Source organism: Aedes albopictus, chromosome 2 (genome assembly GCF_035046485.1).
Source record: "Aedes albopictus strain Foshan chromosome 2, AalbF5, whole genome shotgun sequence".
NCBI classification, from domain to species: domain Eukaryota; kingdom Metazoa; phylum Arthropoda; class Insecta; order Diptera; family Culicidae; genus Aedes; species Aedes albopictus.
Genome location: NC_085137.1, coordinates 402,072,060 through 402,084,413, shown reverse-complemented (window position 1 = coordinate 402,084,413; position 12,354 = coordinate 402,072,060). Strand labels below are relative to the sequence as shown.

At 43.0% G+C, this 12,354-nt stretch overlaps 1 protein-coding gene across 1 annotated transcript in view; it reads left to right on the top strand.

Annotated features, from left to right (window-relative positions):
* LOC115254240 (serine/threonine-protein phosphatase 4 regulatory subunit 1) overlaps positions 1-12,354 on the top strand; it is a 379,001-nt gene that overhangs the window by 250,767 nt on the left and 115,880 nt on the right. Inside the window, exon 3 of the mRNA XM_062853320.1 lies at positions 9,995-10,104. Coding sequence (XP_062709304.1) covers positions 9,995-10,104 — 110 coding nt within the window. The remainder of the gene's footprint in view (positions 1-9,994; positions 10,105-12,354) is intronic.

The following is a 12,354-nucleotide window of genomic DNA, read 5'->3' as shown; positions in this document are numbered from 1 at the left end:
AAGTACAGACATCGCCAAGGATATCGCCTTACTAGCACATATGGCTCAGCTCTCGCGATTCTTTTGGAGTCCGGGACTTGATCCTATCTCTTACTGGAAGGTCTACGATGGGTTCGCACACAACAAGTGATCATCTGGCGATTTGGTACAGGGTTGAAGATGGAGGAAGACGGCCACAGCTGAAGGTCTTCGATAGCCACCGCGGATGGCTGACCTCGCGTTCGACAAGCCTGATATTTGTGAAGCGATTACTTATGGAAGGAAATACCGACGATCTATTTTCTGATAATCTAGTCGGATCCCTCAGCCACGCGTGTGACACCGCAATGCCAAGACGATCCCTTTCAGGAATGGGCGCCAACCAAGGGTGGTGTTCAAAAATCGCAGTACTCCGCATCCTGCCTAAGAGATATGAAGAGGATGCAAAGAGTTCGCACCGATGAGGGTAAAATGGAACAAAGCGTGACTTGAACAAGGGTATTGAGGCGCGTAAGCAAACGTGCTTCCACAATCTCGGCCAGGTATATCCTCGGCGATGCTGCAGAATATCGTGAGAACGTTATTCACGAGTCACGACACAGGACCATGGGCTCCCGTAGGATTCCCAGTGCCAAATGAGGAACTCTAGTACGATGAACTGCGGAGTCGCTCAAGGTGAACAAGGCACAAGGTCCCTATGATATTTGGACAATAGCCATTAAGGAAGCCATCGATTATGTGCTTCGAGGCTCGCCCTGACATGTTCAAAATGGCTGGACAAAGACCTATTTTCGGAGAAGTGGAAGACAAAAATACGTTGTACTGCCCAACTCGTACAGACCAATCTGTCTATTGGACACCGCCGGGAAGCTGTTGGTGTTGTTTATTCTGTTGAGGCTGATGGTCTATACCGAGAGGCTACATGGCTCTGGGCTCTCGGAAAACTATAGTTCGGCTTGTGAGAGGATCGAGCGATGGTGGACGCTTTTAGGTCAGTGACGAAAATGTTCGAAATAGTGCTCCAAAAAAAGCAAAGGGGAATTACGGGATAGCCTATTCCAAACACAACTATCCAGAACAAGGTGCTCCTCTACGAGACACAGGAACGAGAGAGAAGTTACAAGTTGTAACTTACAACATCGTCGTTGGGGTACTATCCTGGGCCTAGTTTTACGGAAGGCGGCGTATTGAGGCTCACACTACCACCGGCATAAAGCTGGTTGTCTTTGCCGGCGACATTATCCTCGTGATATACGGGAAGTTGATAGCCGCAAGTCAGAGCAACAGGCAGCGCTTACCACAGGCGGGTACACGATAAACTTCAGGTGCTCACAGAAGTAACAGAGGGCCACAATCAATGACAAGCTGAACTTCGGCAGCCATGTGGAATTGAGCTGCAAAAGGGCAAGAATGGCAATTATGACATTGTCGAAGATAAGGTCAAATAACTCGGCAAGTCTAGTCAGCTGCTTGCGAAAGTAGCGGTTCCCGTACTACACTACGAAGTCGTCCCTCGAACTACGGGACATAAGTGGCACTAGACGAATCACCAGAACGTTATCAATATTAAAATGCCAGAGCCCGTATGACTCCTCCCACGGGTAGATGGATACATAGGGCTGACCTAATTTCAGTCGGATCATGGGTGCTTTAGGTGGTTTTGCACAGATTCGGGCATGTAAATTCTACAGAATGTCCCGAGTGCATAAACTGCAACAAGGCCACAGAGCACGTGCTCTTCGAATGGCCAGGCTTTTTAGAGCGAATGGGATTCCGTATTGTCTTAGGTCTCCCGAATCGTGCTTGAATTATAGAGAAATTATTATTATTCACTTTTTATTATGGGGAAATTCAGCCCGAGGCTGGTTCATCCCCGTATTATAGAGAAAATGGCAGGTTGACCAACAACAAGTTGAGTTAGCCGCCACCCCTCCAACAGCTTGAGTCCAACGGGAAGTCTATTGGACTGAGGTTTCAATGGGTCTGTCTTCTGAACCCTACTCTACCCAGGAAACCAGCTGCTGCGTGCCTTTTTGTAGATTTCCTGATTCCTAAAGAATAATAATGAAAAAGTGCTCCCTCACCTCCGCTTCATGAGCCCACGTAGTTTATGGACGGGACCCAAGTAGTCTTAGTATGTGGAAAAGAAACGCGACAAGTGACAGGCAATGGCGCAATCTTGCGCCGCGCACGTTTTCCATTTACAGAATACCTCCGCATATCGTTTACGTTTCCTGCGCTTCAGCAATCTTCGTGGAGTCGTTCCTTACTTCTACATATTAAATTCTCTTCTGTTGTTGCCACTCTGTACCGTTGTACCTGTTGAACTGGGTCCCGGTCACTAGAATTCGACTCCCAACTGCATTTTCTCGCCCGTTGCTTACTGATACTCATTGAATCAACCATTTACGTTTGCATAACTGAGCGGTACCTATCACCAGAAATTCTGTTCAAAATTAGTAGCGTAAAAGTAGTAAATAGTCCTAAATAGCTTGGTGAAGAACGGTTTAAAGATGCTTCTGAGAAATACTCCATCTCTCAGAGTCCGTATTTTCTGAAGCATCCTATCGGGACTTCAAGTCCAGCAACATATTCAACCCTTCTAGATTGTTACGAGTTGGTGCATCACTCGAGTGTAGTACACGCCCAGCGTGCCTTATTGGGTCATATTGACCCCAACATCTTACAAGGGTTAAGATAATTCCTATGAAACTTCAATTGAAATCGCTTGGAATTTTAAGATTTTGGTGTTTTTTGTGGGATTTATCAGTACACTGAAGTTTTTTTTTACGACGGTAATGGTCCCGCGTAAAAAAAAACCGCGTAAAAAAACCGCGTTATTTCAAGACCCGTCGTAAAAAAACCGCGTTATTTCAAAAAACGTCGTAAAAAAAGTCAAGTCACGTTAGATGTGGTGCTGAGTATTTCACGCGTGTTTTTGAAAAAAAACGCGGTTTTTTTTTACGACGGGTCTTGAAATAACGCGGTTTTTTTAGGACGGACCGCGTAAAAAAAACCACGTAAAAAAACCGCGTAAAAAAAAAACGCGTAAAAAAACTTCAGTGTAATTTCAAGAAGGTTATGTAATGTACTCCAGTAAATTCAGATTAATCAACTGAAACCATAAGTTTGTGATTCAATTTAATATTCAAATACGTTCCAACTCCAATCGGAACGCAATCGATCAAAATTCTCCACCAAATTCCACCACAGCATTCAACCGCTCTCGCGATGCATTCCCTTTCCGCGTATGTCCCAATCCCCGAAAGAAAGCTCCCCATCTTCAAAGGCGCATAACGAGCGACAACGCACAGTTAGTGCTGGTGAGGTGACTCGTCGATAAACACTTGTTACATTCCTCACACATTCGCTGCGGTGGCGCGGGGTTCGGTTTCGATTCGGTTCGGTTTACAGTTAGCTTTTATGCATATTTCCAACCAGCCGCAACGCAACCGAGGTACACTCACAATCACAAACACAAACCGGTCCGGTCCATCGGTCGCAAGTGCAATGCTGTGAGTGCTGGTCCCCTCGCTTCCTAAGCCCAGTTTGAAGAATTCCAATCCCTTTCCCTCCAGCACCTCGATGCAAAAGCCTGTGTCGTCCGTCAAGTGGTCAATAGTAGTGGTCAGTTGGCCAACAAAACACGGAAATCAGCGACGACGATGACGACTGCACAAGGACAACATTTAAGCCGAGGCTGTTCGCTGGTACGACTGATGACGAGAAATTCCTGCCTAAACTCGGCTTAACGGACTTAAAGATCGGCACTACTAGGGTTGACCTGCATTCCATTCGCACTATCACTGTTCGCATCATATTGGCAGGGCTGGTAGCGTGCAGATAACAACATACCAAACTGCTACTTGAGCGACTTATCGAAACATGTGATTGACAGGGTTCAAATTGAGAACCACCGAGAAATGCATTGAAAACCAATTGAACAAGTTTTTTTCTTTGAAGTGAGGAATACATTCTAATTGTACATGTTTCCAATAGAAGCGCCAGCTACGTCCTTACAGTGTATTGCAAATGGGGGGAGGGTGTTAGAATATAAGTTAATAAGCCTTCTATTCCCTCATTGCTGCTGTTACCCCGAAGCGATAAACGCACAGGTATTCGGCAAGACTATGTTAAGGATGTCTGGGTTCAATTCCCGGTTGGTGAAATTCACTTAACATCTTCAAGCATCTGCGATATACATGCAGGAAAGGAAAATTCGGCAACAGTAACGTTAACTGTGAAGGCCAAGAAATTACTGATTCCTTCAGAAGTTCTATACAGGATTCCTCCCGGTGTTCCGACAATTCCTTCTATAGTTACTTTTGAGACTCCTCAAGGATTTTCTTCCGAGATTTCACCTGGGATTCTGGGATCCTTCAGGCAATTTCACCCGAGATTCCTTTAGGAGTTCGGGGATTGCTTCAGGAATTCCTTCCGACAGTCCGTCAGGAAGTTCTTCCAAAATTCCGTCAGGGATTCCTTCCAGGATTTCTTTAGGGTTTTTTTTTTCTGAGATCCTTTCGGGAATCCTCCAAGAACTTCTTTCAGTATACCTCCATAAACTTATTCTGGGATACGTTAAGGAGCTCTTTCCGGATTTCTTTCAGCAAATACTTCCGGGATTGCTGTAAGAACTCCTTCCGAAATTCATGCGGAAATATTTCTGGAAACACCTTCCGGGATTCCTCCAGAAGCAACTTCCAGGATTCTTTCGGGTACTCTATCCGGGATTCCTCAAGCAACTCCTTCAGGGATTCCTCCGGGACTTCTACCGGGATTTTGTCATGAACTCCTTCCTGGATTTCGTGGGATCTACTTCTGCGATTCTTTTGGGAACTCTTTTCTGGATTCCTCTGGGAATTGTTTCCGGGATTCTTCGGGAAATTTCTTCTTGCTTTCCTTTCAGAACTCCTTCCGGGATTCCTCCGGGAACTTCTTCCAGGATTCTTTGAGAAACTGTTTCCTCTAGAAACTCTTTTCAGGATTCCTAGAAAAGTTCCAGCTGGAATTCGTTCAACAATTTCTTACTGAATATCTCCAGCCTGTTTGCATGGAATTCCTTCCGGAATTTTGTTTGATTTGTTTTCCAATTGTACCCTGCGGGATTTAATTTTTCCACGAATTCCTTTTCGAAGTCCAGAAAAGAAAACTTCTGAACACATTCTAAATTAAATTATTGGGAGAATCTTGAATATTATTCCAGGAGGATTCCCCGAACTCATTAAGAAACCCTTGAAGTTCCAGAAGGAGTCCTGGAAGCAGTCTCTGGATGAATCTCAGAAGGAATCTCTTATGAATCTCATAAGAAGCTCTTGGAAGGATCCCAGAGGAAACTTCTTAAGGAACTCAAAAAAAAATCTCAGATGGAGCTAAGGAATCACAGAAGAAATTCCTTTTGAAGAATTCTAGAATAGATTTCTGAAGAAACCCCGGAAGGAATTCCTGTAGGAATATCAAGAAAAATAACTGAATCTGGTGGAATCCCGGCAGTACTTTCTGAAGGAATCCTGGCAAGAGCTCTTGTAGGAATCCCAAATGGAACCTCTTTGGAAATCTTAATCAAATCTAACCTAATCTAATCCACTCCTGGGATTCCACCAGATTCAGTTATTTTTCTTGAGATTCCTACACCTCTTTAGAAATCTTAGAAAAAAAAACTCCTAGAAGATCCTCTGCGATGGTTTATGAAGGAATCGTAAATAAACCCCTGAAAGAATCTCATCGCTAGGAATCCTAGAAGCAACTTCTGGAGTAGTCCTGGAAGAAATTTGGGGACAAACAATGAAGAAATTCCTGGAGGAATCTTGTCCCCATCAAGTCATAAATCAGTAAACTTTCTCAAGCACGCAAATCCCATATTTTGAATCAAATCAAACCACTCATAGAAAACTGACGAAATTTTTCTAAGCTCAAATCGTAAAAAATCACGTAAACGACCACCAAATATCAAAGACTTGAAACAAAAATTAAATTAGTACCTAACCACGGCATGCAGCGTTATATAAAATTGTGTTACAAGAGCTGTTTGGATTTCTCGGTCTCGGAAATTTCTTGCCATAATTCCTTTCAACACGGAACTGGGCTATACTCGGACTCTGTGCTCTGGACTCTGGGCTATCCCGGATTCGATTGTACTACAGTGAATAGTAATGTTTTAATCGCCAAACAAGACAATTGCTCGAGTAATTCCTGAAAAACGAAGTAATCCCTAAACGGATCCCAGGAGGAATATCTATAAAGATCCTGTGAAGATACCTGGTGGAAAGTCGTCGGAGAAATGTCTTGAGAAGTCCTACAAATAACATTAGAGGATGTTTTGGAACAGTTCTTGAAGTTCCAGTAGAAATTTGTGGTGGAATCCTGAGAGACGTTTCTGAAAAAAAAAAAGTTCTGGGAGAATATCTGGAGGAATTTGTAGCCATTTGTAGAGGAATGATAAGAAGACTTTTTGGAAAAAAATCCCTAGATGGATTCTTGGAGGGATCATCGAAGGTATCTTTGAAAATTTGCACATACTGCTGGCATCTGCATTAATAAGATTGATGGAGACCTGCAGTCGGTGAGTGTTTTTTGCTGATACATACCAGGATTGACTGAAGCAGAGCAACATTTCGAAAAAAAGTTTATGGAAAATTGATAAACATTGTCCACTAGAAAAAAAAAACAAAAACAGGATCCTTCCGCTAAATCAGCGGTTCCCAACCTTGCAAGGTAGGCCTTGGCCCTCGCGACCCCCCAGTTTGTCGTCACTGCATATTTTGTAGAACAATCTAAGCGTGCCTGCAAGCGGGAAGCGAAGCGAAGATTGGGAAGCTATGCTCCAAATGCAGGGTGTCTACTCATTAGTCAAAATAAAATTCCCTGAGTTTTCCTGATTTTTCCTGGAGGTTTGTCGAAGTTTTTTTTTCTGGCTTCGTCCAGTTCTCCCAAGTTTTCATCTTGTGTTTTTTTTACGTATTTGCTCCCATAAAAAGCTCCTTCCGGGATTTCGAGGGTTTTTCCTGAGTTTTCTAACAGAGTTCCTCCCAGGATTTCAACAGGAGTTTTTCACGGTGTCGCTGTTGGAGTACCGCCTGGAATTTTCTCCAGAGGTTTTTCCGATATGCTTCCAGAGTTTCTTGCTCGATTCCTCTCAGAGATCCTTCCAAAAGGTATTCAAAGTGCATTTAGGAATTTCTCTTTAGTGGGATAACATTCCAACAGTTTTTCTCGTAATTTTTGCGAGATTTTTGAAGAAGCTCTTTCTCGTTTTTCTTCCAGAGTTTTACAGAGTTTCTCTTCGATTTTACCCGTAGTTCCTCCCGGGATTTCTATTAGACGTTTTCAGAGTTACTTCTGCAATTTCCCTAATATTTCCTTTCAGGATTACACATAGAGCTTTTTATCGTGATGTCCCTGTTTTTCTCAGGACTTCTTCCGAAGTTCCTCACGCGATTTCTCCAATAAGTCTTTGCGAAGTTTCTCGTTACATTTCACCTGAACTCCTTCAGCTATCGTAGGAGACATTCCGAAGAAAAATCTCTGCAAGTACTCCGGCAGCAACTATTAAATAAATCCCAAAAGGAACATCCAGAATCTCGGGTCAATTTCTGGTAGGGGTTCCGGGAAGAGTTCTGGAAGTAATCCCGAGAAAATATGTAAAACAAATCTCAGGTGACTCTTTGCAAGAAATTCGATAAGCAACTACAAGGAAAAGAAGTCTGGGAAAGCCATGAAAGAAAACACAGAAGAACCCTATGAGAAATATCAGCAATAGTTCCTGTAGAATTCCCAGCAGCCTCTCCGGTATCCAGAAGAGAAGAAGTGAAATTCTAGGATGAATTCAGAAAAAAAACCCTGAGAGATATTCCAGGACCAACACCGTAAAAAATGTGAAAGGAGTGCCGGGAGAAACTCCGAGAGAAATTTCTTCTGACACTTCGAAAGAAATCCCGCAAGGCTTTTGGAAATATCCCAGTTGCAACTCCAATAGAAATCCAGGAAGAAAGCTCTCGAAAAGTTCTTGGAAAAAATACAGAAGAAACATCGGAAGAAATTCCAGGAGAAACTCCTACAGAAAATTCGTGAAAAACTCCTTAAGAAATCATTGGAGAGCGTCTATTAGAAATCCCAGGATTCAGGATCTTGTAGCAACTTTTCTGGAGAAGTGCTAAGAACACCGAACACATTTGCGATATATCCTTAGAGAAACTCTTGTGCTAATTAAGGCAAAACTCTGGAGGAACTCTGTGAAATTTCTCACAAGGGAAGAAATTCTGAAAGGAAATAACGTAGGTGTCCCGTGAAAAACTCTATGGGAAATCGATCGGAATTCACGAATTCTGGAAAATATGCAAGGAAGAAACCTGGAAAAAATGTTTGAATGATTGAATCTTGGGAAAATGCTGGTAGGAATTCGAAAAAAAATCCGGGAGGAATTTAAAAAGGAATAACAAGAAAAGTTACCTGAAGAAATACGGAAGGAATCATGGGAGGCATTCCAAAAGGTATTTCTATAGCATTTCCACAAAGAATTCTTGACGGAATGTCTGATGAAATCCTTTTAAATGCATGAGTGAGGATTTTTTTAATAGTAATAATTGACTGAACTTTAAAATAAGTTATCTTGAAATGAAGTTTTTGGTGCTTGTTTCGGCAATTACTCAATTTGGTATTGAGTACTAAGCAATTCGCTACCAGCCCTGCACGGCAAAGCTCTATTGGTTTAACGGCAACGTGATGATGCGTTTACGAACGAACGCACCGAGCGGCTTCCAAGTAGCTCGTCGAGCTCGGTTGAAACGAAGGCGCCTTCTCGGCATTAAAAGGCCCCGTCGTCGCCACAACAATCCAATCCCGCACACGTGGAAGTCCGGCCGGCGGCGGCAGGGCTTTAACTCTCTACACAAGAAAGCGAGCGGAACCTGGGACGCACAATGTGCGTGCAGCCGCGATTATGAGAGCATGTTTACATCGGACGGACGCCGCATTACCTACTTTTGCTGTGTGGTTGTTGCTTGGAAGATTTGTTGTGCGGCGGTGCTCGGGCTTGAATCGGGAGGTATGCAGCACGCATCGATGAAGATACAAAGTCAACAGCCCAACAACACGAGAGAGCCTGTGGGGGGCTCTGTCTGGGTCTTTGGGTTTGCTTTTGCTACAGCGCGTGGAGACTTTCGGCTTTCATGTACGCACCTTTCCGTTATCTTTCCGGTTGTTGGTTTTCTGTGATTTTTCCTCTTTTCCGGAATTGGTATTGGATTAGCTATCTTGTATGATTCGAACAAAGAATCAATGTAACATTTGCAAATGGTTTTGCAACTTGTGATTCTTTCTGAAACTGATTCAGATGAAATTGATGAGCTTATGAAGTCGGTGCTTCTAGATTACAATTATGAATTCAAGACACTTCGTTATATGTAACGTAAATATGCACAGATGGATACATTATGATTGAAATTATGTAAAAAAATGCAGCTCACGTGAGATTCGAACTCACGACCAACGTACGCTGGACGACTGCTTTACTAACTATGCTACCAAAACAAATATAAGACATAGCATCATATATGATGTTGTTGTTAGTTGTTACAAGGATGTACGTCTCGAGCCTCTGTTCACCAAGGAAGTGCGGCTCAAACAGCGTCTGTTCTGGCATCCAGCGGCTGAGTATGAAATGCTCCTTCATCGGAAGCTATACCTAAGGTGGCAGCCCAACTACGGTTGATAGGGGACATCAGGACATCAACCTACTGTTACCGAAACCCAAAAACCGTTACAGAAAATGAAAGATCAATCAAGCTTCGTCTTTTCCTATACATAAATCTATCCTTCTCTTCTCTACGTATGTACGAAGAGCGTTTGCGATACGTATGTGTGTTCCGACCAAAATAAAGAACAATCCTACAATCCAAACAATAGAATGTATCGTAATTGGATAATAATGTATAATTATTTTATGAATATTTTTAACAGGGTTGATACAAAGAATCACAATCTAACCTCTTCTTCCTTCTTTTCCTCCCTTCCGCAGAGAAAACTACCCACGTGTCTTGGAGCACATTATCCAGACGCAGCCCTACGTACTGAGCCGAGACTACCAGGAGATCCTAAGCACCTTGGACGTCGTATCCGCCGATACAGGTTAGTTGGTGTTTTGGTTGTTTGACATTTTCATTCATCTTGTCTGCGTCGTAATGACGTTGTTGTTGGTCGGCAAATCAATCAATCAAACATACATGTGTATCGGCCATTGATCTGGCGCAGCCAGCAGTCGGTACGATGTTTGTCTTCGACCTCTAATCTTCCCGGATTTGAAACAATGTTATGGGTGCAATGACAGTGTTGCCATATCGATTAATGTAGAAGGCGAAGATTTATGGATCTGGTTTCATGTTTTCACGATTATGACATTGTACTTCACCAGTTCAGTGCATATTTTGGAGACATTAAAAAAATCAAAATATGTAGGGGGATTAGGGGCATAATGGACACCCGGGGCGAAATGGACACCCCTGTTTTTGCCGAAACCGTTGACTTTTATGTAAAACTTTCCATGCATAAGTGTAAAGGAACGAGTCATTGTTCTATTCTTCAAAAATACCATTTATATTCCTTCAAAATAACCAAAATATCATTGAAATTGTAGTATGTCTTTCATATGGTGGATTTCTTATAATTTCTAAGCAACAACAAATAAGGTATTACGAGTGATTGAGTGTGTCCACCATACAAACAAGTGAATTGTTAGCTTATTACATGTAGATTTATCAGTTTATCAATGGGTGAAGTATTATATTTTTGATCAGAACACACTGAAAATAGCAATTTCAATGTTGTAGTCTATTCGGGGCGAAATGAACACTGGCAAATATGAATGGATGTATGCGCGTTGCATACTGTTAGGCGTTTTATAGAGTTTGAAAATATTCAATCCTATTATTTTAGCCCAAAATTTATTTATTTAACTTCGAATTTATGTAAACTCGTCTAAGATGGAGTATTATATCTGTGGTATTGATCTCTATTGGCAAATTACTTAACTGGTCGGTATTCTCAAAGATACAGCATAAAATATGCAGGGGTGTCCATTATGCCCCGATGGGTGTCCATTTCGCCCCGTACCTTTCCTGCCAGCCCCAAAAAACACACGGTTTTCAATTCATTAGTTCTTCACAATAATGACATTCTACCAGCTGTAAATGATTGAAATAAAGTTAAAGTTGTAGGCCAACTGATAATACGTTAAGTTTTTGTCTGTTATACAAGCCTAACATACTCATTTGCTTAGGGTGTCCATTATGCCCCTAATCCCCCTACTTATAAAATTTATGAAAAAATAAAACGAGCTCACCAATATAAGATGATGTCAAGCTTATCTTAGCGTTTACTTTGTTTACTATTCACATTTCTTACAAACTGTTTGTTTCTGGGAACTCTCAAGACTTGGACAGAAAAAGTTGTTGGCAGCACTGGTAAACGTGCAACCAGAACCAGACTTCTAGCTGCTGTCGACACAGGTCGTACGGTGGCGAGGTCGCCGCGTTCGATTGCGGTTCTGATTAGCGCCCCAGCCAGCCAGCCAGAGCTGTGCGTCGATCGAGTGTCGACGTGCGGTGTGAATGGCCGAAGAAAGACGCGACGAGATCAGCAGACGACTTGAGCCCGGCGAGTGTCGGATTGACATTTAGTTGGGTTGTGATGTTTTGTGCAGCTTCGCCGAATTTTGCACGGAAGATGAAGAAGACCAAGACGAAAACTGAACGGTTTTGCGCGCCACTTCGAGAGGGAAGACGGAACCGTTGTTCATTGATGATCGTGGTCGCCGGTCGTCGTCGTCGTCGTCTTCATTGTGGTGGTAGTTGTTCTCGTCGTCCGAATTTGCTACGCAGTTTGTCCACGAGTTGACCACAAGCGTAGCAAACAGGTCAATACGGACGGGGTGGCAGTGCAACGCGGCGCGCGGCTGTGGTGGTGCAGCCGTCAGGAAGAAGAAGATCCTCCCGAGGCGGCGGGCGGGCTTGCGATTCAAACAATAACAAACAAACGACCGACCGACCGAACGGCGGTTCCCGCCGCCTGCCCCACGCTCGTACTCACCGTGTTTTGGCCCGGGGACGACGTCGTACGGTGAAATTTGCAAAAGCGACTCAGATGGTTGATCGATTCAACTATTGGGGGATTACTGTCTTTTCTCTAAAACTTCCCAACTGATTCGATGAAGATCTTATGGGCTTCTGACTATTTTTGTGTAGAGTTTAATACAGTCATACTTCGATATGACGTAACTCGATATTATAACTTAACTTTTTTGCATAGTCTTTATGAAATTACTCCCCTCCTGGAACCAAGCCTGCTACCCAGTTGAGCGTTATACAATCATTTTACAGTTTA